Source organism: Nestor notabilis, unplaced genomic scaffold (genome assembly GCF_000696875.1).
Source record: "Nestor notabilis isolate BGI_N333 unplaced genomic scaffold, ASM69687v1 scaffold10215, whole genome shotgun sequence".
In the NCBI taxonomy this organism is placed as follows: domain Eukaryota; kingdom Metazoa; phylum Chordata; class Aves; order Psittaciformes; family Psittacidae; genus Nestor; species Nestor notabilis.
This window is the reverse complement of record NW_009930642.1, coordinates 1-26,543: the sequence shown is the minus strand read 5'-3', so window position 1 is coordinate 26,543 and position 26,543 is coordinate 1. Positions and strand designations below refer to the sequence as shown.

Below are 26,543 nucleotides of genomic sequence, written 5' to 3'. Positions count from 1 at the left end.
TTGACTATTTGAGTTTGAAACTCTTAACTTAGTTACAGTTTATAATTAGGTATCTGAGTATAAGGAGCCAACTAACCTCTTTACCTTACTGGCTTCCATGATATACAGCTACTCCACATCACAAAACTATTGTATTTTTTCTTAGATATTTTATATTCAAGGAGATCACAGAGTCAACTTTGAAATAATAAAGTGGAAAGAATGTTAAGTTCCTATTCTGATGTTTATTAAGAAATTACATTTAATAGTTAAGCTGAGGTTTGGTTTTGGTCTGACCAAGGGTGAAAGGGTACTGGTTTTAAAGCCAATATTGAAGTATTGTCTTCTCTAATAATTGAACATTAAACAAGGCAGAAGTTCTTTACATAGCTGTGAACGGCGATTGCTTTGAAAAAGGCAGGTTACTGAAATGAATAAATCTTTCGTAAGACTGGTAACTGTTGTAAAGTAAAGTAATATATTGGTGTTGGTTGTTTTAACTAAGCTCTTTACCACACAGAAAAGTACTTCTATTGTTATTTGGTACAACTGCTAAAACTTGTAGTGTTTTCCCACTTTGTGCTTAATTGTGCAACTGATTTAGTGTATTTTCTTCAAAAATCTAAAAGTAATGATGCAGTCCAGTGAGCACAGAAAAGAATTAAAAAAGGGAATTTTAAATCACGTACTATGTTGAAAAGCTCTTATCTGTAGTTCATGGATTATTATTAAATTTGTTCTGATGAGAAGCTTGGGCTGAAATGGCATACTACAATAAAGTTTCAAATTACTACTTCTAGCAGTGAAACACTGTTTCCCAGAACTAAACTATTGTGAATGAGTCCAGATTTTACCTTTGAGCATCAATTTAAATAAAGTGTTATACATTTAAACAAAATAATAATACACAAAAAAAACCCCAAAACACAGAACCATAAATGTACTGTCATGTAGAGTACAAAGTTTTCAACTTCTTGTTTAAACACGAGGTGATAAATACATTAATACAGGTCACTGAAGAAAAATAGATGTGATCTTTGCACCTTAATATTTGAGTTAACTGCTCAGGGCATGTAATAAACTACTATTTGAATGATATACTTGTAATAGAATTTCCCTGCTTTTGAGGGAAGCTGAGAAATACTTGCGTTTTCATCAATGTCACCTTAACTGGACATACTGAATAAGTTTGCGCAGAAACTGTTATTCACTAGAGAATTCTATTTTCCTTTTCATGGAACACATACACACAATAATAATAATTAAAACCTCATCTGAGATGAATTCCTATTGTAAATTGTAATTTACTTGCATTCTGTTTTCTATTATCAACGTGGTATAAGGAATGATTCTTTTTTACCTCTTGGTGTGAAAAAACAAATTTAAATTTTTACAGGAGCATTATAGTTCCTGATGCATGAGATAGTTTTCTTGACCAGACTTTGCATGTTTTAATGAAATATTTCTGATTAGGATTTGTGAACTCATCCAGCATTTCATAAAGGAGAGTTTAGTTCAGAAAAGGTCCAGCAGAATGTATTGCCCATTTTATCCCTGCCACTTCTCTGGTTTTCTGCAAGATTGCCTAACTGGCTTCTCCTTGGTCGAGAGCTACAAAGCCACATTAAGCTTGGTATCCAGACTCACAGTGCCTCAGCTGTTCTGGGCTGAAAGTGACACACCAGAGACACCACAGGAGATGAAGTTTTGATTCTCTTCCATAGAGGATTTCAGTTTGGTGGGAGAGAATTTTAATGAGAATGAAGCAAATTTTTATTTCATATGAAAATGCTCCATGAAATTACTTTCTACAGGAAGAGCATCACAATTTATTGAGGCTGTATTATGTGAAGGGGAGTACTATCAAATTTGGAAGAAATAAGCCAGATGATATTTCCAAATAACAATATTACTGTATTTTCTGCTTTTCAACAGGTGGGAAATATTGTTCAATTTCAGTGTAAAAAAGGACACCTTCTCCACGGCTCAACAACACGAACTTGCCTTCCTGATCTTACATGGAGTGGAATCCAGCCAGAATGTATACGTAAGTAAATGATTGATTGATAGATTTTTGGTCAAGCAATTGTTTTATCTTGGATATTGAGTTACTGTGACATTGTTATAAAGTTAATTAATATAGCTTTAGTAGCTTAAAGTTAATAAAAAATTACTAACTTAAAGAAGCTAGAAATGTGGTTTTGTGAGTGAATTTTTCTGCAACAGCCTGTAGAACAAAAAGAAAAGCACAACACAAAATATTAACAGACAGAATAACAGACAGCTCTTCATCCAAAGAGATGCTGAAAATATGAGGGTGCAACCCTTCCAAGAAAAAGAGGTGGTGGTGAGAACGGGATCATGTAGGAAAGCCCTGCACATCCCTAGCTTCTACTGGAGCATACAGTTACTATCAGTTCTAGTAAAGAGTTTGAGCTGTTTCCCATCTAAGGAGTCAGGGTATTTTAAGAAGGGGGGAAAAAAAAAGGTTGTAACTGGAAATTTTTGAATCTGAAATGGAGAGAATATGCTTACTTGGGTACAGGAAGTGACATTTAATTTTTTACATCTTTTACAGTTCAGTAAACAGTGCTAATTTACTGAAGGTATAACATCATAGTTAATCTTCCTAGCTTTTCAGCTAGCCAACTATATTTTTCTGGAAATAGTCTCACCTTACAGAATCACTTCAGTGTATGGAGAGCTTATCCACAGAAGAAAACATCATTAGTGTTTCAGATGGTACTAGCATTCCCCCTAAGCAAACAGCGAATCAGTGTGTAGAAGAGTGAGCTCTGATCTTGGAGGTATGCTGTTTTTGAGATAACACAAGACTTTCAGATTCTGGCAGTTGTTAAAGACATAAGACACTGTCATGAGATAAAGCATAGTAGTTAATTTTTCTACCTGATATTTAAAACTTGCCTCACCTACAATTTTTCATAGTGTTCTCCAAATGACCCATTTATTTACTCTTTTTAAATGCTACACAGGTATCATAAGTCATGTAAGTCACAACCCGTGATTGCTTTTAACTATGGTAAGATGTGCGCTGTTCATGTTTGCATATGCAGACAATTTATTTTAGTCATGCAAGTGCCTTTAGGTTGGTTCTTGATCCCTTGAAGTTGAAAGGTCCATTTTCAAGGTGTATTTACAGGCTCAGGACAGCAATTTATAGACTATATAGTAATTTTTAATGTGAATTAAAATGTATTACTGTTACATTTACTGATGCTTTTTTCTTCAAAATGTTAGAAATGAGATAGATTATTTTTTCAGAAATATTTTCTGCATTTTAACTGAAAGATATTTTATCTTTTCTTTGTAGCTCACAGCTGTAAACAACCAGAAACACCAACTCATGCTAATGTTGCAGGAATGGATCTTCCCTCACTTGGTTATACATTGATTTACACTTGTCAGACAGGCTTCTTCTTGGCAGGAGGATCAGAGCATAGAGCCTGTAGGTCTGATGGCACATGGACTGGGAAAGTTCCAGTTTGTGAAGGTGAGCTCTTTTGTTCCCACTGCAGTCCAATAAGATAAAGCAGAATGGTGAGAACTAGGAGGGAGAACATCTAAGACGATAACTGTAATCCTTTCCCTTTTGTGTGTAATGGGACATAAGCTTTCATTACTTGTCTTTCATTTGCATGTTCAGAGGTGTCAGTTCTAGATGCTATTCTGGAAGCCAAATACTTGGGTAACACCTACTTTTAGACTTCTGACTGCGTTAGGTGTGGATTCCATTTTTGTAAGCTCAGTGGAGTAAGAATCTCAGTGGTTTTTGCACATACCTACTAAATTTAGATCAGGATAATTTTATTTACAGAGATTGTCAGCTGCAAGACGGCTATCATAATTGCGGTACTACTGTGATATAGTTGCATCACGGAAACATGGTGGGATGACTCTTACAACTGGGGTGCTGCAATAGATGACTATAAATTCATGAAAAGTTATAGGTAATAAAGGAGGGGCAGTGGGCTAGCCCTGTATGTTAAGGAGTGTTTTGACTGTCTGGAGCTTGATGATGGTGACAATAGGATTGAGTGTTTATGGATAAGAATCAGGGGGAAGGACAAGAGGGAAATACCATGGTGGGAGTCTCTTACAGACCAAACTGGGACGGAGAGCCAAATGAAATATATAGACACCTGGGGGACATGTTCCAATTGCTAGCCCTTGTTCTCTTGAGGGACTTTGACTTATCAGATGTCTGACAGCAAAGCAATACAGTGGAGAAGAAACAGTCTAGAAGGGTCCTGGCGTGTGTGGAAGATAACTTCCTGACACAGCTTGTAAGTAAGCCTACTAGGGAAGGAGCCCTGCTCGACCTGTTGTTTGAAAACAGAAGGACCTGTGGGTGATGTGATGGTTGGAGGCTGTCTTGGGCATATCATGAAATTATGATAAAGAATTTTTGACTCTTGGAAAAGTAAGGAAAGGGGTCAGCAGAACTGCTTCCTTGGACTTCTGGAGCACCCTCAGTAAGTTTGCACATAGCACCAAGCTGGGCAGGAGCGCTGATCTGCTGGAGGGTAGGAAGGCTTTACAGAGGAATCTGGACAGGCTGGATTAATGGGCCAAGGACAACTATATAAGGTTCAAGGGGCAAAGTGCTGCTTCCTGCACTTGGATCACATCTCATGCGACACTACAAGCTTGGGGAAGAGTGGCTGGGAAGCTGCCCAGAGGAAAAGGACCTAGGAGTGTTGTTGACAGCCAACTTAATATGAGCCAGCAGTGTGCCCAAGAAGACTAGTAGCATCCTGGCTTGCATCAAAAATAGTGTGGCCAGCAGGACTAGGGAAGTGATTGTCCCCCTGTACTCTGTATGGTGAGGTCACACCTTGAATACTGTGTTCAGTTTTTGTCGCCTCACTCCAAGAAAGGCACTGAGATGCTGGAGTGCATCCAGAGAAGAGCAACAAAGCTAGTGAAGGGTCTAGAGTACAAGCCTTATGAGGAGTAGCTGAGGACGCTGGGGTTGTTTAGCCTGGAGAAATGGAGGCTGATAGGAGCCCTTATCACTCTCTACAACTGCGTGGCAGGAGATTGTGGTGAAATGAAACAAACATTAGGACAAGAGGAAACGGCTTCAAGTTGTTCTAGTGGAGGTTTGTATTGCATTTTAAGAAAAAATTTCTTCACAGAATGGGTTATTAAACATTGGAATAGGCTGCCCAGGAAAGTGAAGGGTGGAGGTATTTAAAAGACACGTAGATGTGGCACTTAGGGACATGGTTTAGTGATGGAATTGGCAGTGTAAGGTTAACAATTGGACTTGATGACCTTGTAGGTCATCAACTTTTCCATCTTAAATGATTCTATGATACTATTACTCTATTCTGATATTGAAGAAAGATGCCTGAAGTCCTATACAGATGTCTGAATCACTGCATGGAATTATTCCAGAGGGTTTAATATTTTTTATTTGTATATAAGCAACAATATAGAACTTGCAAACAAAATGCAATCAAACTTTGTCCTTGATATTCCAACATTTTATTTTGTTTCTATTTTTTAATACATACTTTGTCATGGCAGGGCATGAAAAACCTCATAGCAAAATCATGGTGAGAATGGTGTTTTTTGTGTAAGACAAGAAACATTCTCAAGTATAGCAACTGTTTGGAATTCTATTTCCTGAATAATTAAAGCACCTCCCAGATTGCTGATACTTAATGTTTCAGATATGGTTATCCCCAGGGTTCTTTTAGAGGCATTAAAAGGCTATAGCTAAACACTGCTACTCAGGAGACAAATAAGAAATTAATATTTTGTATTACTAAAAACCAGGTGTCTTGGCATTACATGCCAGGCAAGCACTGCAGCAAAACAGAATAGAGCTTTGGTAAAGTGTTAGAAAGCAAGCTGCCAGGAAGCTTATGACTTGTTTTGTACTCACGAAGTGTTAGGGAAGGCCAAATGTGATTCATGTGTGGTATTTTGATCCAAGAATTTTCTGCTGATGATATTGAAACAAGTAGTGTTAGTGTCCTATCTGATAGTAAGGAATCTATATGACTTTTTTTTTTAAGTATTAAGTTGTAACTATGAGTGTATCTATCTACCTTGTCATATTACTTACTTTCCAATGTCCTGAAAAATTGTTACAGAAACGAAAAACTTTTTAGGATAAGAGGCTTTGCTTGTTCCTTTTTAGCAGCGGAGAAAGCTAAGAATCAGCAACATATTGTAAAGTAAAACATCTCTTAAATATTTTCAATTTTACCTATTACAGAGGGAGGAAACATCGCTCTGCTATGGAAAGGAGAAGAGTACTAGGTGAAATGGCTCACCTGTGATTGTGAACTGCACAGAAATAAATTGGAATTGGATGAAAAGGAATAAAACATTTGGAGTAGAACTTTAAAAAGATCTGTAGGAGAACTAAATCAGAATTTGCTTCTTTAAATACAAATCTGCAATCTTTAAAATCCTACTCAGCAAATATCTGGACCTAGAAACTTAAATTCCATATATAACTTGGTGTAGTTTTTCATTTGTATTTAAAAATTGTATTTAAATTTAATTTTATATTTAGAATGTCAGTTCTAAGCTTGATTAGAAGTGTATTCACCTTGACAGGGCTGACTGACTTGACAGCAGTTTATACTAAAGCCATTTGGAAAGTATGATCCAGATATTTCTAACCTGAGCTTGATGCAGTCAAAAAACATATGCTGTTGAAGCACGCCCTTCAGGTCAACCATATTCACTGAAGTTCAGAAAATCCCTTTTCAAATGAGGAGGAAATAGTGATTAATCAGTCAATATTAACCGATCATGAGAACTTTAGGCTGAATTCCTACCCCTGCCCTAGTTTCTTGTCAGTTGTAATCTATATACCGAGAACAAGCCTTCTGTAATAAGCTAGAAGCTATTCTTGAGAAAAACATTCTCAATGCTTCTTGCTAAAGTCTCCTTTTTGTGCAGAAAAATACTCAGGGAGAAGGATGTTCCTTTTCTTGTCTGTAGGTTTTGAAGTATCAGAGAGAAAAGACCTGGGTTCAAAGCCAAGATCCGAAATACAAAATATTGAAATAATCACTGGAGCAAGGAATGGAGCCTAGTGTTGCATTAGAGTATGCTACATCAGGAGACAGAATTATGTGTCTTCTTTATAGCCATGTGAATCCCAATTAGTTTCTGCAAAATAAAATAGCTTCAGGTGTAGGAAATTACACTGTTCCATTACATTTAGTTCATCGTCTTCAGTGGTGGGAGAGTTCCTGCTCTAAGCACAGAAGAAATTAAATAAGTTCTCCAAGTTCCAATGCTCAAATCATCTGAGCAATTGGATATGCTGTGGACAGCCTCATTTGTTTCTTTCTGTTGCTATTCTTTAAAGAAACAGTGACCTCCTCCATTAGCAGAAGATTAAGCATGCATCTTTGGGTTTTCAGAGTCTTGAACATAGAATCATAAAATAGTTTGGGTTGGAAGGGATCTTGAAAGGTTATCTAGTCCAATGTCCCTGCAACAAGCAGGGACATCTTCAACTAGATCAGATCGCTCAAAACCACATCCAGCCTTGGCCTTGAATGTCTCCAGGGATGGCACATCTACCACCTCTCTGGACAATCTAAGTGATACCTCACTCACTACTGTTAAAGATAATTAAATTCTGAAGAGAAACAGAATTTAAAATGCTTTTGTTACGTATGTCTTCCTTGTTTGGTGTTACATTGCTTCCAGTCAAAGTGCTAGTGACGCTGCTGTTTTGCATTGATCCCAATTTAAATGACATAACTTGCCTTAGATGACATAACTAGACAACATCTCACATATTAAGCGCATAGTCCAGGACTGTGAATTCTGAACTGTGGATTCTGAAGTGAAAGCCTACACTGCTTGTTGTAAATGTCTTTGTAGCATCCAGGTGACTGACTTGGAAGAAAATGTGGCAATGGAAGAAACCAGTGTTTCTGTGATACTAAGGCTTGATACTGACTGAGTTTGAAATGTCTTACATTCTTTGTAGCAAATAAAACTCCATTTTGAAAATTATTTTCCTTGTTTATGAGTAATATATTTGCTACTGATTTTTGGTTTTGTCATTCTAACAGCTGGTTCCAAAATATTAGTGAAGGATCCCAGACCAGCCTTGGGAACACCAAGTCCCAAACTAAGTGGTAAGTATTTTGAAGTATATATAGTTTTAAACAATTTCTGTAGAAAAGACAGCAAGAATTGATTTAGTGAGACTGCAATGAATGGCTTAGAATGAATAAAGGCTGTTAGATTAGGCATTACGTTAACAGAACAAACCAATTATAAATTAAATTATTCCCCATTGTTTAAGTCAATCTATACTATATGTTATTATTTGTATCCATATACAGTTTCTAACTATTATGTGATAAGGGTTTCATTAGTTTCGCAGATAATCACTGTGTTCTGTATAAGATACTATAATGCTCACCCAGAAATAAAGATGTGATATTTCACAATTTTTTTTGTCTTGCACGTCTTTCATGTATTGCTAATTTGGATTGCTTTACCTAAATATTTCAGTATTAGCCTTCAACTTAGCCTTCAAAAAAGTTAATTTTAGCCTAGAGAAACTAGCTTCTCTAACTCTGGCTAATGGTCAACTCCAGTTTTAACTGGTTTGCTAAAGAAGACTATCTTTGGATGTCCTGACTAGATCCCAGAGAAACTTTTCTGTGTTTTTTAAGAGAGCAATCTTCTTAACTAAAACTAGCCTTTGACTATAACACTATTAAATGTTTTTCAATAATTACTAAAGATTTACAAGTAATTCCTTTGCATAGGGGGTTTTGGGGTGTTTTCTGGAGCTTTTTGGATTTTTGTTGGTTTCTTTTTTCTTTTTTTTTGACAGGTACACTACTTCAAAACTGTTTGTCAGTGATTTACTGCATATTAGTCATACATTTTCATTCAGAAGCTTTTTGTACAATCCCAATTAAGTACAAATAAAGTATATGAAGATCAGTTCTCCTGAAAGTAGAGAGATAAATTTCAGTCAGATAGCAAATCAACAGCATTAGACTCTTTACACCATGCAGTTTCCTTGCTTGCACTTTGTAGATCCAGCATAAGTGTTGGGTTTTTTTTATTTATTATGCCTAATAGACTTAAAACTGGACAGTATAAAGTAGAGAAAATGCTAATATTTAGCATACATTTTGTGGGATGCTTGACTTCGTAAGTGCTAAATATTGCACAATATTTTGGAAATGTTTAATGTCTGTATAGTTCCAGATGATGTATTTGCCCAAAATTATATATGGAAAGGATCTTATAATTACAAAAGCAAGAAACAGCCCATGACTTTGACAGTCACAAGTTTCAATGCAACTTCAGGAAGAGTAAATGCAACACTTACAAACAGCAACATGGAATTGCTGCTATCAGGTATGGGATAAAAAAAAAACCTTAATTTTTTCTGCCCTATATAAATTGATTTCCTGTAATTTTATGCATTTCTAACATCTTTTGCAAACTTTCTTAGCTTATCAAAGAAATTTTCATTCTAGTTAACTTCCTTTTCAAAGGTAGGGATTTTTCAACTATTTCGTTCTCTCACACTTTTTAATTTTGGAGGGGTTTATTATATTTGGAGTTAATAGTCAGTGAGAAGTGAAAGAATCATCCTGATAAGTGCTACTTATCAAAGAATGTAACACCAGTGTGTTGTCAGCATTATTCTCAGACTAAAGCCAAAACACAGCACTGCATCAGCTACTAGGAAGAAAATCAACTCTATTCTATCCAAAACCAGGCCAGCCTGTATCCTTCCAATCCAACACTCCAGTCATAGGAGCCATCCCACCACATCTTCATTGTGCCAATGAGGTTGTAACCCTCCAGTGCCCGCGTCTCACTCTTCCTGTTTATTCCCTGTGCTGCATGGGTTTGAATATAGGCATTTAAGTTTAACTCCCAGTGAAGCCGACTTACTGGCTGGAGTATCAAGAATTCCTTTGAGCTGCTCTTCAAGTGCAGCAACTTTAGTTTAAAGCCCTCTTCACCAGCTTGGCAAACCTATCACTGAAGATGTTCTTCTTCTCTGACGGAAGGACCCCATCAGACCCCGGTAGACAAGGTTTCTCAAAGTGAGTCCCATGATCTAAGTAGCTAAATCTCTGGCTGTGGCACCAGTCCCATAACATCTGTTGATTCACCATACTGAACTGGCCCTTTCAAACTCCCTCCCTTTGACTGGAAGGATTGATGAAAAAACTGCTTGCGCTCAGAGTCCCTTACTGCCACTCCCATTGCTCTGTAGTTCTTCTTGATATTTCTCAGACTGTTCTGGCTGTATTACTGGTGCCCACATGGAACAGCAGTGGATAATAGTCAGTGGACTCTATGAGGCTTAATAGTCTCTCGGTGAGATCTCTGATGAGTCCCTGGTAGGCAGCACAGCTCACTGGAAAGTGTCAGGGCAGCACGTAGGTGCCTCCACACCTCTCCCAAGAGAGTAACCTACTACTATCATCCATCATCTTCTCTTAGTTGCTCTGGTTGTTACACAGGGAGCAGATCTTGCTGCTGTACTGAGCTCCAGTGTCTCTCCTGACAGATCTTTTCTCTTCAGTCTGCAGAGCAGTGAAGCAGTTCTGCAAGGGCACCTCAGGCTTTGGGGGAAGTCTCTTCCTCCTGCAGGTTGCCTCCTGCATGCCATTGCAAGCTTCCATTGTTCTGCATTACTGGCGCCCCTCTCTTCTGTGTATTCGAGTGTAGGAGTTTTTGGCTGATTGGCTGTGGGCTGTGATTCCACTGCAGACTGCTCTTGGAATGAAATGTCCAACTCCTTTTAAACCTCCCTGATGTTACACAGCCTCCTCACAGCCTCCTGCAGCTCAGCCATGCACCACAGGAGGTCCTCCACATGGGCACACTGTCAGCAGGCAGGTCTGCTGCCCGTCCCTGCCCCAGGAGAGAGGTCTGGGCACTTCCTGCAGTCTGAGATCTGCACTGCAGCCTCTCCCTTCAGCAGCTCCCTCTGGGTGGAGGCGTCAACCACCACCAGGGTAGGTGGTGCAGACACCCCAGCTGGAGCTACAACTTTTGCTCTCAAACTAGTGCTCACCATTCTGCCTTGAGGGTCAGGTAAAATGAGTGCCCTTGGCCTGTGCAGACAGTACCCAGTTGCTGGGCTACGAGGACTTCAATTTTCTCCACTTGGCCAGTGGAATGCCCCTCTCTCAAAGAGGTGTCCTCCCTGCATGCCCGTCTGTGCAAACTGCCATGCAAACTGGCATGCAATGCCCTGGGTGATGTGCCACACCATGTTTGCCTGCTCTGTTCACACCACTCCTGGTCACTTGTGCTCCCTAGAGCTGCGCTCCATGGGAGTAGGGATTGGTGGCAATTACTCCTGGCCCTACCTACACCTTGTCAACCACTCTCGTGTAAGCTGCCAGCTCCTGGTGGGTCTTGGTGCTCTTCTGGGGTCTCCCTGGTTCAGGAAACCTGCCCAGTACTCCACGATCCCTGTTTCAAAATCCATATTTTGTTGTGGAACAAACCTGCACCAGAGCTGTTCACCTCAGTGAGTGAGGAATGTCTGGAAGAAAATGTGTCATAATACTGACTGATGAAGAACAATTAAGATTTTTGAGATATTTTCAAATTCAGAAATTTTTAATTTAGCACTAGCTTTTGGAAAATAATTTAGATGTGGATGTTTCTAGTATCATCTTCTTTACCTGATGACTAAATTAGCAATATTGAAAGTGGGAATTCAAAGTTCAGATACACTCTGCCTGATTCAGAACTGTGTTTTCCGTCAGTTTACTGTCAATGTTTGTTCTGTCTAAGGCTTGTTAAAATACCTGTTAAATAGCAACTGTGTGTATAGGGTTTCCTTTCTGTCCTCTCTACAGGCTAAGCAGTTTCCATTGAAATCTTACGATAATTGAAGTAATTTCACAAAAGAGTGCATCTTGCTTAATGAAAATGTTTGTTAAAATGCTACCTATTCTTTTTGTTTTACCCTTTTAAGGCAACAGATTAAATGCTTGTTCTTAAAGATGAAATTACTTCTCTTCTCAACACAAACATAAATTTTAAAAACTGTATTCTACAGGAGTGTATAAAAGCCAGGAAGCTCGGCTAATGCTCCACATATATCTCATTAAAGCACCTTCCCATACATCTGTGAGCAAGCTGAAAGATGAAAAATGGGCTATGGATGGTTTTGTGAGTATATTCCTGCTACAAAAGAGAAAGAAAGACTTTCTTTTTTTTTTAATCATGATGATGTTCTACATAGAAAAACATCCTGGGAAATATCAAATGGAGTCTTGTTAGCAATAGCGATTCATTAAATGAAATCAAAATTTTATTGTAAGATATAGGAAACCAGTCTGAGGGAAAATATGGGAAGTCATATTGTGTAGGCACAATTATAATGCATGTAAACCAGAGAAACCTTTCTTGTACTTCTCATTGAATTTCATTCCAATATATTGAGAATTTTTATCATCATGATATCAATTTGTAATAATATTTTAATATATTAATATAATAGCAATTTTTATCATTAGGCTAGCAGACATGTTTTATTTTTTGGCAGTGTTTTTAGAAACACCATGAAGAAGCTGAACCTTTGTGTGTATGGGAAAAACAAAATAGATTGTTCCAATTAAGCATTAAGCCCCTTGGAGGTTCTGGGACTGAGGTTATGCTGTAAAGGGAGAAGAGAACACATGACTGGGAGGATGAGAGGTGACAGAAAAGGGTGAAAGGAAGTAACAGCCAGGTGACTAGGGCATGTTTAAACCATGAAAAGGAAAGCCCTTCAGAGAACAGACAGGAAAAACAAACATCGCCTAGAATAATGGTAAGGCTGGAAAAAGCTTGAGTGTGTTGAAGGCTTGAGACACTTTATTTGCCAGAGAAGAAAGTAGTTTTTTTCAGAAAAGAAATGGCCTAAAGGTGTCTGATGGTGAAGACATGCATCGCTTTTACACAGTCTCATTTGTCAAGGAATTTGTCTGTTTTCTTATGTTTCACCTACTGGTAAGGCACTGCAGATACGCCAGTGTAGGTGCACATGCCAAAAGAAGAGGTGAACATTGAAATGCATGAATAAATTTATATAACTTATGGCACTGCTTAAACCCTTAAACAGCTTGAAAAACTTTAAAAAACTTAAACAATACATATACTGGTAAAAGGGCTTAAATCCCTTGGCTTGTACAAACTTTAGGCTTCATGAGCATGCTCCTAAGGTGAAAATAAAATCAAGAAATTTACTTTTGGACTTCGAAATGTACAAAAGTAACAGCACAGTCCCTAAATTTCCTGCTATATACACACTGTTCATATTTGGCCAGTTTCTTTTTTTTTTTCATCTGGGAATAGTTAAAACAGGTTGTTTTAACTCAAAGTAAGAAATTCACCTTCTTCAGTGAAAACATAGCTTCAGGTCACTGCTGAAGACATACTTAAGGTTCCCTTAAACTTCCCTTTCTCAAGGAACTTGCCTCAGGATCACTGAATTTAAACCTAAAAACTATTCTGGGAAGCAAGTACCTGTAAATTCGAATACAGTGATAGTTTAGCATGTACTTACCCTAATAAGGGAGATATTCATAGGATCACAAACCTTTCCTCCCTCCCAGAAGTCTTAGTTTTCACTAGCATATTTTGAGCCTTATTCAATATTCTTCTGGTCCAGAGCTATATAATTGATTAATTATTAGGGTAAGCGCTGAGAAAGAAAAAAAGAGGGTGTTTTTCATGGGGATTAACAACTACCAGTGAAGCGTATTAGAATATCTCTATTCCAAATATATGGCTTGTAACAAACTTTCCCCCATTTCATTCAGAGTACTTTTTGATTTGCTGAACCTGATGGAGCAACATACGTTTTTCAAGGATTCATCCAGGGTAAAGATTATGGACAATTTGGACTTCAACGATTAGGTATTCAGCAATTACTACTTCTTTTTCCCAGTTCATTGTTCCATATTCTCTTTTATTATGTCCAGTAGTATAAGGGTATCCACAGGATGTTAACAGTATTGAAATTTTGTACAAAATTGAGATAATAATATCTTTTAAATCTCATTTTAAGTGTTTTGTTAGAAGTTATAAGGAGTTATAGAAGCAGCTATTCTACTGCTTAGAGTAGCTATCATTTGTAATGTTTTGAGCAATGTTTTTCTATGAATATGTGTAAAATGCATTTAGTTTCACAGTTCTACATCAAACTAATAGTTCTTATTTATCTTTTCTTGGAGAAGACAGCTCTGGTAACAGCATTCTGTTGTGCTTTTTAAGAAAAGGAATTTTGTTGACTTGTTTGATGCTGTCTTAAGAAATGTGGTATTTCTCCTTCCACAAGAATTTGAATTTATTAATACTGAATTTTTGAATGATAAAATACCATTGAGAAAACCCTAGAAGAGGAATTACTTCCCACTAATGAAGTGGGTCCTTAGAGTGCATATCTTCAAATAAAATTCCTGCATGTGGATGAAAAACTAGTTTCTTTCAGCTGCAAAGTATTGTCCACTCTTTCTTTTTTTTTCTTTTTTTTTTCAGTAAAACCTGGAAATTCTTTAATTTTTGAGTGTGCTGGAAGGATTTATTAATGGATGTATGAAGTAAAAGCAAATTTTATTTTTTTTTTCACAATTATAAGTCACAGTATAATGCAATACCTGGAGGGTCTTGTTTTTCACTGTATTTGTGTAGGCAAATTGTTTGAAAAGAATTTTTAGAAATACCTTTATCAAGAAATACTTCCTTTAAATTAATATAAAAAGTTATTTCCCTTTAATAACTTCTTAAAAATATTTGAAAGTCATGTAATAAAAATTAAAATGTAAGACTTCCTTGGCAAAGTGTTTTGATAAAGTCTTATGAAAATTGTATTCTTAATTTGATTGTGGTTTTTTTTTATTTTTATTTTTGTAGCTGTAATATTCTTTTTTGTAACATAACAAAAGTACTTTTTATTGGTTTATATCTTCTAGGAACAAAATGGCTCACTAAGGTTTAAATTCTGTACAAGAGTTAAATGTAGTTAATATAATGAATAATATAGTTAGGGAGAAACTTACATTGAACAGATTTTATCTGTTATCTGTTACCATTATTTCATTCACACAAACACAGAAATGGTTTATCTGATGCAAAATTGTTTTGTTTCTGTTCCCATAAAATTTTCCTACCAACGTTTACTTTATTTTTTTCTATATTTTAGTATATAGAGTATCTGTTTCTTTTTGTTTGTTTGGTTGGGTTGGTTTGGTTTTTTTTTTTTAATTTGTATATATTGCCTTGTAAAATCAAGAAAGCCAGAAAATACTATAACCTGCACAATTTTTAAAAGGTCGCGTTAAAGCTTAAAAAATAACTTTGAAGCTGCATTGTTACTCATTTCCTCACATTAAAAAGGTATATATCTTGTCTCGGTGGATAAACCTCAACCATGCAGCAGATCGTATTCTTATTTTTTCTTTCATCAATATCTGGCTTTAGCTCTTGTCAGTTGTTCTGACCTCTTTCATTCATGACTAGCAGCACCAAATACAATCAACACGATGAATTTTAAGTTTCCCTCTTCAGGTGATTTATCCTTTCGTTGAAATCATGTTTGCTTTTCATACATGCAGTATTTATTAATTTCAAATTAATCAGTAATACACAAATTAATCAGTAATAAAATCAAACATATGCATTTATATAATGGACTTTTGGTAACGGAACATTAATGTGTATTAATTGAATCCCATACAGAACTTGAATCCCATACAGAACTATGCAGTAAGATATTTACTGCAACAAAATACATTTGTTGTTGTCCCAACATTTTGCATCCACTTATTAATCAAAGTATGGCATACCACACTACATTTACTTTCCAGGTGGTCTCAGCATAAAGCTGTATGTATACAGCTGGACAAATTATGATGACCCAATCTCAAGGTATTATTGAATTCTGAAGTTTATAGAGTATTATGTGCTGGGTATAACAGACACATATAGGATACATTACATTTCTTTTCTTCCCCCCCCCCCCCCTTATTATTCTTTTTAGGTCTTAACATGTCTGAAGGTTCAAATTCTTCTAATCAACCACATGGTACAAATAGTAGTTCAGTGGCCATTGCTATCCTTGTGCCTTTCTTTGCCCTTATATTTGCTGGTTTTGGCTTTTATCTTTACAAACAAAGGTGAGTACAAATTAAGTATATAGAATTGCTGTATGACTTGGTGGTTTTAATGCCTTCAATCTTTGTTAGTGTAAATAATTTTTTTCTGTAAAACCATTAAACGTTTGCAAGGTATGCAAATCTACCTCCATTAGGTCTGGCATAATGACTGAAAAATCAGTTTGTTGTATTGTTCTATACTTTCATTCCTATCTATTTAAAATGTTATAAATTTCTTGCTTCATGATAACAAGATGGATGCTATAAATTATTGGCATATGGGGAATAATATAATGAATAGACTTTGTGTGTACTTACAGCCGATTGCCTGTATTTTTTTCATATATAACAGAATTATGAGTCATATCTTCAGTAATTTAGTTTAACAACTCCTTTGTTTATTGCCTTGCAAGTATATGCAAGTATTATGCCACTGATAATTTTCATTATGGAACTGTTTCTGCATCTGAAATATTAGTTCATATGTTACATAGCCACCAGTCCTTTCGATTTCATTAGTCTAAATTCAGCTGTTTTGTTCATGTTATCAAGACCAGTATTAGGTCTTTGGATTTATCTTCAAGTAATCTTTTTCTGTAGCTTTAAAGCGTTAGATTACTAAAGAATATTTAATCACTTTAATGACAAGAAAATTCATTGCCTACTAACTGTCAAAATGGTGATTTACACCTGGAAGCCTGATAACAACAATTGTAATAAACTGTGCTGGATAACATTAGTTTAAAACACATACTATCATTTTTAAACGGTACCACTTGTTTTGAAGAGCTTCAGAATATGAAAAAATGCTCATGTAATGCTGTAACTGTGTGCAATAAGCACTTGTCTTTACATTTTATACTGATTTACAATACAGTATGCATTTTGCATAGTAATATAGATGAAATGTTTTCAAGGGGGTTAATTTTGATATTTTGAGTTAGTGAAGAAGAAAATGTTTCAGCTATAAAATCATTCCTGACAAACTCGTTGAGTCTCCAATGGAAAACGGAAATCTCAGTCATCTGGCTGGGGAATTAATGCATTTTTTACAAGATTTTGTTGTACTCTTAACTATTTATCATCTGATCATCCAAATGGAAATGCCTACCACTTCTCAGGTTGTTAACTAAGTTTTTTAAGTGAACACCATTCTAAATGAATCATAAATCCTTTAAACTTTGATGGAATAGTAACTCCAAGCACACATACTGTAAAAAGAACTCAAGATGTTATCCTTGTTCAGATTATTAAAGCACATGAAGTCAGCGAGGAAAACTGCAGTTACAAACAATCTTTGTCTTTCCTCTACAGGACTGCACCTAAAACACAGTACACTGGATGCTCTGTACATGAAAATAATAATGGACAAGCTGCTTTTGAAAACCCCATGTATGACACAAATGCAAAGTCTGTGGAAGGGAAAGCAGTACGATTTGACCCCAATTTGAACACCGTCTGCACAATGGTATAATGTGGTAATGATATGTCTTCAAAGTCTGGAAACTGACACACAACACAGTGCACACACAGCTCACTGATTAAAAAAAAAAATAAAAAATTAAAGCACACTTTTCAGGATATAGTGGGTCACCTTTTCCTGAGAATGATAGACAAGAATGGGTTGTGGTTATTTTATTTTGATTTTGTTTTTCATAAACTGGATCAGAATTCTTCTTCGTGTATACCATGGAGAGTTTAAAAAAAAAAAAAAATTGCTGCACTCCATGAGTGCTACTCACAGTTTATTTGCTTTTTTAAAAAGGAGGTTATTCTAAAACATAAAAAATATTTGCATATATTGGAGGAGCATCCACTATCAGTATTTCTGTGCTTTATAAAAACTATAATAGAGGGATTGGGTTAAAAAATGTTATAGGTAGAAAATAAGAGCTATACTTACAGGAGACAATAGATCACTGACTTCTCTTTAACAGTCATATGCTACATATTTTTTATGAGTTTGTACCTTTTTTTTCATTTATTGAGCCCGTTTAGTATTTATTTTTCTCAGAACAGTTAAGTTTTTAAGTCCAGGATGTACTAGTTAGAACTCAGCAAATACAACTTACTATTTTTGTGTCACAGAAGAAAAAATAAAGTATCATGTTCTTATTAATGAACTTCCTTCCCTGCTTCACATCTTCCTTCATTTTTTATGTTCCAAGTCGAGCTTCTTTTCTCTGTTTCCATTAACAATACCCAAAAATGGTAGTAATGTCTACATTTCTTCTGTCAATCATACAACTAGACAAATTTTGCTATCAAGAAGCTAGTATGAATTGAGCTTCGTCATGTGGCTATATTCCTTAATGTTGAAGACCATTCAAAAGAGTGGCCATCCTACATTTTTTCAAAGGTGAAAACATAATGATATTTCCAATTAAAAAGTGCAGTTTACAATAACATTAGTAATGATATCCATAGATCAAAAATTTAGGAGTCCATTTTTCAATACATGTTAGTTAATCCTAGATTGTATCACATTAGTTTATTCCTTCAGCATTTTGTCAAAATGAATGCACAAAGCATGGTGAAATCCCATTGAAGTTGGTGGATTTTAGCAGACTTAATTGAGCTTGGGATCAGACCTATAAGGCAAGAGGAAACTATAATTTGAAAATACCATGTTTTTATGTCTTTTTATCTATGTATTCCATACTTTATGGAAACAAATCCTTACAGCTAATGATTTAAAATTTAATATATTACCATAGTACAATGAAAAGAAAAGAAATATATATACATATAAAGCCATTTTTTATTAGGGACAACACATTCATTTTAGGGACAATTCAGATTCCACAACCCTCAGATACAAGTTTTAGACATTCCAGAATCACTTCTTAGGAAACTGAATTTTTAATTTAACAGTTATTTCATATCAGAATTGTTCCGTGGCAACTCAGTAATTTATTTGATGTAGGTCATTGTCTTCCATTCATAGCATGATTCACAAATGCTGTGTGTTAGCCAGTGTGAATTATCTGTTATTGTCCCTTCAGACATTAATAATTCTGTGAAAATCTAAAGTTTTTATTACCGTAATAGAGAGTGCCTACCAAAAATCATTGTACCCAGGATTGCTGCTTGGATTTCTATAATGTTTGATGAATTTCTTATAAACCATTTTACAACACTTTTTTTTGAATATTCATACAACCTGTCAAACTGTATTCTACTAAAAGGATGCTGTTTTATATTTTATACCATTGGTTGTTATTTATTCTTGTTTATTCAAATGACTGCAATAACTATGATTCATTCATTAATGTTACGGTTAATACATTTGAGATCGTTTAAAATGTTTCTTCTGCAACTGGCTACTCCTCTTATATTAATGCATACACTTTTGTAAAGAAGTATATTTTTATGAAAAAGGATTTGTAAAAGTATGATGTAAATTTTCAGTGCAATGTAAACAAAATAAAAAATGGACAATTGCTTTTTTAACCATGTTTCTTCTTTGGAAGATGAGGTTTAAATTCATTTCAGTTGTGGAGCCGAGAAAATAACCAAAATAATAATTCAGATTTGGTATTTTTGTGGATCTTAAAAATCAGCTTATTTTTTCGAAACCTTCCTGGTGATTTTAGGTGAAGTAGCAAGAATCAGATTTCTTTCACAAATAACAACAAGCATAATGTGTTATGTTACGTATTTCCTGAGGTTTATGTTCTCTTACTTGAAGGAGGAGATATACCAAAAAAAGGAAAAAAAAAAAAAAAAAAAAAAAAAACCTATACTTGTCAACCCACTGAAAAGCACAGAAAATCTTCTTTATTTTAAAGCGAAATGAAAAAAATCTAATCCTCAAAGTTGTAGACAGCCTACTTTGCACATGAATTTTGCTACCTTCTTCTGCAGGAGTGTAGAGGACGTACATATTAACAAGTAGTACCAGTGCATACAGTATTTTCTGTCATTATAAGAAAGCAGTGTTTTCTTTTAATGATATTGAACTAGAGGATAGGATCTTAATTATTTTACTGTAATATTAAAACTGTCTTTTAACTATCTCTTTTGCTTGCAAGCATGGAAAGCAGATGACAAATCCTGATCTGAAATGCTATTCATAGGATAACCAGTGAAAAAGAAATTGAAATTCTTTTATCAGTTTCATGCTCTATATAAACTGGAAAGGCCCATTCACACCTATGTTGAAATCACTGAAGGCTGTGTTGTTAAATACTTCGGAAACAGGAGCATGGAGTCACTGTAAAAATGATATTGTGAGGATCATGCACTGTTTTTTTGCAGGGGTTCTAGAGCAAATTGGTTAATTCTCAACAGCAAAAGAAAAATCCTGTTTCACAGTGGCCAAACTTTCATATGCAACCCAGAATCTGAAGTTTACTTTTTTTTGGTTTATGCATTATATGTTTTAACATAAAAAAAGTAAATGGAATTTACATAGAACTTGTCCAACAATTCTATTAATGATCAAGCTAGTGTCCTCTTTGTGCTTTTCAAGATTTATACTGACTTAATTTTAATAGAGAATGAACTACTCACAGTAGTTTGTTGAGTTTCCATTCATAGAACCGTAGAATCATAGAATAGTTACGGTTGGAAAGGACCTTAAGATCATCTAGTTCCAACCCCCCTGCCATTGTTGGGTTGGTTTTGTTTTTTATTTTGTTTTCAGTTTGGGGTGTTTGTTTCTTTGTTTATTTGTTTTTTTGCTGTAGTTCCTGAGCTGTTTGACTCATAAATCGTTTATGTGTGAACTGTTTAATTTTCTAGTGGCAGAGTGGTTAATTTTCATTGAGGCATATGGAATTTCTTGACTGTTGGTTAACATAGTCTACTCACTGTTTCTTCTTTTTCCCAGTAAGATAGCTGAAATTAATTAGACTCTTCACTGTGAGAGTGGTGAGACACTCGAACAGCATGCCACAAAAAGTTGTGGATGTCCAATTCCTGAAAGTGTTCAAGGCCAGGTTGGACAGGACTTTGAGCAACCTGGTCATTGGAAAGTGTCCCTGCCCATGGCAAGGGGATTGAACTAGATGATCTTTAAGGTTCCTTCCAATCCAAATCATTCTATGATTCTATGATGCTATGATTATTGAAGCAAATGCACTACAAATGAAATCAGAAGTATAAATTTACAAAATTAAGCAGGACCAATACTGAAACATTTGATTATATAAAAAAATCACTGGAGTAGCTGTGTTCTCCATTCATTATTTTCTTATGCTGAACCTATGGCAACTTAATATCCTGACTTGCTCAACCAGAAGTAAATGTAGCAATAGTTCTGAAAAGTAAGTCTCGTAATTTTGTGAAAAATTATTACTGTTGAAAACATGTATCTTTCTCTAGCAATTATTCAAGTATCCAGTGAATATATGATTTTGGCATACAAAATCATACCAAATCAGACATATTAAGCTGACTAGGTCAAAATACTTCTTTGTCTGAATTATACTGAGAACACACTTGAAGAAAGCGCCCTAGCTCCCAAACAGAATGAAGAGAAGGTAACTAATAAGAGGAGCTGCACATCAATTCTAAGGTAATACCTTAAACCAACATGAATTAGTGTTCAGAATTTTATGCTCTAGCTGCATGTCCACATTTCTAAGAATATACATAATGTTTATCAGAAGGAACTTTGGTCTGAATTACCTAGTAATGATAAAATATTTTATATTCCTAAAATAAAATAGGCTGTGTACGAGCAAATTACTTATATAGTCATCCTCTTTTCCAGTACTTAAACGACAGGAGATTATACCTGAACCTCTAAGTATCCTGTGGTGATTCTTGTGAGACATTCTTCTTGGTGCTTTATCATGTTCTGCAATGATCAGAGTTTAGTCAGTGAAGTGCTAGAAATCAGAAATTGGAAAATGGAAAATAAAAAATAAAACCAACCTCTTCAAATTGTGAATAGATTCTTCTATAAAAGAATCAAAATACAGAAGGATTCTGCTCCCATGTGTCAATAGAGGTATTTGTGAATCCATGGGGAACCATCACATTTATCATTAGCCTACCAAGAGAATGCCCAGAAGCATAATTTGAGTAATGAGTCCCTAAGATTATTTCTTTTATTTTCACTTGTACATTTAGAAATAGATTGATGCTAGAAAAGTGGTCAGAAGACCCTAAAGATAAAACATACAAACAAAAAAAACCAACGCAAAAGTCTGGGAAAGCATAAAGGAATAAACAGATTGATGTTCTATGTTAACATGCTAAATGGTGTTATATTTGATCAGTGATTCTGAAACCAGATGAGTAATATCAGGCTGATGTGACTTTATCATCCAGGCCCTCAGAGCAGCTCAATCTGTTCATTCCACTTATATCTTGGCAACAGGTTTTGTTACTCCACCTCATATCCATTGAATTATTTCTTACCTGGTTTGGAAACTTGTTCAACCCAAAAAAATTTTGAAGTGGGACAAAAATTAGAAAGTCTTTGTGAATAAGGTCCATCTTATTTTAGTGATCTGCTAAAAACTATGATTTACATGCTTTTTGATAACATTTTGGGGCTTTATTTTTTATTAAAGTAGAATTAATATATTCTATCTCCTAAACCAACAACAAAATATAAAAATATTTTGAGACTTGTAAATTTATACTTCTCATTTTATTTGTGAATATACTTTTAAATTACATACATAGTCATAAGATTCTGCTGCTGTCAGTGTTACATAGAATACAATACGTATCTCTAATGTTATGGACAAAGAGAAAATTCATGAAAAGCTCTCACTGCACTTGCTGCTGCTTTTTTTACATTGCCTGTAAGTACCTCTAAGACTGCTAAAGAGAAAGAAGGACCTATATTAGATGTAAGACTGATTAATTAAAATATATTTCCAATAAAATAACTGTTCTTTCCCCCTTTTATTACCTTCTCCATGCCTTTATAGGCATTTACAGGTCATAATTCACACTTGTAATCTTTTAACACTAAAAATAGCATGTTAGTACAGATATTGGATACCTTATTACCGTAAGCATTTACATTTTTCAGTGATCTATAGACAAGGAACAAGGTCTTTCTGCAGTTATGGCTCAGTATGTGATAAATACATTGCTATTTGGAGCAAGAAATGTTTTATGAGGACTCACTACTTGCAAAATCAATTTAACATTAATATATGAGCATATATATTTATTACAATAGAGTATATATTTTATATATTTTGATTTTCTTTAAAAGAAAATAGGGAAAACTTCACCACCACTGTTTTGATTTTGCATTACATGTTTATATGGAAAGATATATAAATAATGTATTGTATAGTATATATATGCTGTACGCATGTGTATAAATATATCTGTACAAAGGATATGCGCATATAGTACATCCTCAGTATTTTCTGGGTATGCTTAGGAATAATATGAGACATCTGCCTTATACTGGCTCCTCAGCTATTAGCTTCTTAGCTTCCTTAATTGCTTTTGTCACTTTGCATTAATCTCTGGAGCCCATGGCTGTGGTGAAGACAGTTGCCAGTTCTCCTGAATTTTTCTTGTGCTATATAATCTCTTTCTCAAAATTGACAATTGACAGTTCATCTAAGCTCATTAACATGTGGTAAGTACCAATTTCTTTACTTACAGGAAAGCTCTGTACTCCAGGCCAAACATTATTTTTGCTTTTCACTAATGACAAAGTCCACCATCATCATCTTATTTTAGAATCACAGGCATGACTCATTTTGTTTACTTACTCTTTTTAAGACTTGGATAGAGACAATCTCTATCATGTTGACATAGTTTCAGCATCTGGAGAAGGTAATAAAAGGGGGAAAGAACAGTTATTTTATTGGAAATATATTTTAATTAATCAGTCTTACATCTAATATAGGTCCTTCTTTCTCTTTAGCAGTCTTAGAGGTACTTACAGGCAATGTAAAAAAAGCAGCAGCAAGTGCAGTGAGAGCTTTTCATGAATTTTCTCTTTGTCCATAACATTAGAGATACGTATTGTATTCTATGTAACACTGACAGCAGCAGAATCTTATGACTATGTATGTAATTTAAAAGTATATTCACAAATAAAATGAGAAGTATAAATTTACAAGTCTCAAAATATTTTTACATTTTGTTGTTGGTTTAGGAGATAAAATATATAAATTCTACATACATGGAAGATGAGGTGTAGTCGTCTGAGGGTTGATTTTATTACACTGATCTAAAAAACCAGAGATTGTAGAATCATAGAATGATTAGGGTTGGAAAGGACCTTAAGATCATCTAGTTCCAAACCCCCTTGTCATGGGCAGGGATGCCTCACACTAGACTATGTCACCCAAGGCTCTGTCCAACCTGGCATTGGACACTGCCAGGGATGGAGCATTTACAACTTCCTTGGGCAACCTGTTCCAGTGTCTCACCACCCTCACTTCTTATATCTAACCTGAACTTCCCTTGTTTAAATTTGAGCCCATTGCCCCTTGTCTTATCACTACAGTCCCTGATGAAGAGTCCCTCTCCAGCATCCTTGTAGGCCCCCTTCAGATACTGGAAGGCTTCTATGAGGTTTTCATGCAGCTGCTTCTTCTCCAGGCTGAATAGCCCCAACTTTCTTAGCCTGTCTTCATACACCTCTTCATATGGGAGGTGCTCCAGCTCACTTATCATCCTCTTGGCTCTCCTCTCAACTTGCTCCAACAGCTCCATGTCCTTTTTATGTTGAGGACTCCAGAACTGCACACAGTACTGCAAGTGGGGTCTCACGAGAGCAGAGTAGAGGGACAGGATCACCTCCTTTGACCTGCTGGTCATGCTTCTTTTGATACAGCCCAGGATACGGTTGGCTTTCTGGGCTGGAAGCGCACACTGCTGGCTCATACTAAGTTTCTCATCAATCAACATCCTCCACTGGGCTGCTCTGAATCACTTCTCTGCCCAACCTGTAGCTGTGCCTTGGGATTGCCCCGACCCAGGTGTAGGACCTTGCACTTTGCTATATTATAAAGGTCTTCATAAAAATATTGCAAGATTTATTTTTAAAGCAGAATTAAAAAATATAGTAGTAACTTTGTTTCTTTATGTTGCAGAACATATGGCTCAATATGAGTTAAGTAACACTTGAAGCTTTTTGAGGTGCCATCCATCAATGTTAAAGCCTGAAAACTAAAACTGTGATTTCATGTCATGTTCAAAGAAATTTTACAAATACTGTATGAACAACAGAAGAGGTATGTTGTCAAATGCTGTGACCTTCATAGACACCAACTGTGAACTTACGCATTATTAGTCTCATATTTTAAAATAAGTCTTCTTAAAATATATCTTCTTTATCTGTTCTTTTCCATTCTTCAACATTCCAGGACTTGGTTATCAGAAAACGTGTAAAACTGGCAGAATACGGTGCTTAATGACAAAGCCTTTTTACACTGCTTTTAACTGCTGCTTTTTTAGCAAGCATAAAAGGTAAAAAACTGAAGGAAAAATGATAAAAAAAAAATTAACGTCAGGCATATTCCCTAGCTGAGACCTTTAAAGAGTAAAAAAATAATACATCTGCTGCCTTTTCCAGCCTAAATAATTCTATAATTCTATGCTGTTGCGTAACATGAAAAGATGCAAGAATCCTAGGAAGTCCATATAGCATTTATAAGTGATACAGTAATATGGATCTCACAGGAGAACAGATTGTCTTTTGTGATTCTTAGTCATAGAAAGGTCTATTAAATCACTAAGAAAACAGTTTATTCTGTGGAGGGTTTTCAAAGTTCAGATTCTTGTTTGCGGTTTACAAGGAAAGATGTGTCCAACCAGAATCACATTCTGCATGTTACTCTCCTGAAAACACTTGCAGTCCACAAATACCTCCAGCCCTTGCCTTCTTGACTGTGGTAGCTGAGACTGTCTAAGTACTGTATAGAGCTAAAGGCATCTGGTAGTATTGTGTTGACATTTTAAGCTGTCTTTATGAAAGATTTCTGTTTTGATAGAGCAACAAATTCTGTGGAGTTTGTGAAAATGTTTTTGAGGAGATAAGGCTGTATAACTGAGACATCAAAACAAAATTATAAATTCTCAGAACTAGAATATATATCTACATATCTATATATATACATATACATGTAAAACTCTCAGTGTTTCTTTCTAGTCCATTTTTCAACTTCAAGCTCAGATTCCTTTGGACTGATCTGCAATAACAGAAAGCTGCAGTTATGATAGCCAGGAATATGGCAATAGGGTAGGGAAAAGTTTCAAGCAGAGTTTGTTCTCACAGAATCATAGGATTATATGATCATAGGGTAATTCAGTCTGAACGGTGACTCGGGAGCTCTCTTTCCAGCCTGTTGCTCAAAGCAGTGTCAGCTATAAGTTCAGACAGGTAGCTTTATCCAATTGGGTCTTAAAAACCTCCAGGAATGGAAACTGCACAACCTTCCTTCGTAATCATAAAATCATAGAATCATAGAATAG

The 26,543-nt window shown here is 35.5% G+C and overlaps 1 protein-coding gene across 1 annotated transcript in view; it reads left to right on the top strand.

The window, feature by feature from the left end:
- LOC104406505 (CUB and sushi domain-containing protein 3-like) overlaps nt 1-17,598 on the top strand; it is a gene marked incomplete at both ends in the record, with an annotated part of 49,156 nt that extends 31,558 nt beyond the window's left edge. Inside the window, 5 exons of the mRNA XM_010015500.1 lie at nt 1,915-2,026; nt 3,311-3,490; nt 8,058-8,123; nt 16,016-16,151; nt 17,445-17,598. Coding sequence (XP_010013802.1) covers nt 1,915-2,026; nt 3,311-3,490; nt 8,058-8,123; nt 16,016-16,151; nt 17,445-17,598 — 648 coding nt within the window. The remainder of the gene's footprint in view (nt 1-1,914; nt 2,027-3,310; nt 3,491-8,057; nt 8,124-16,015; nt 16,152-17,444) is intronic.
- Nucleotides 17,599-26,543: the final 8,945 nt, after the last annotated feature.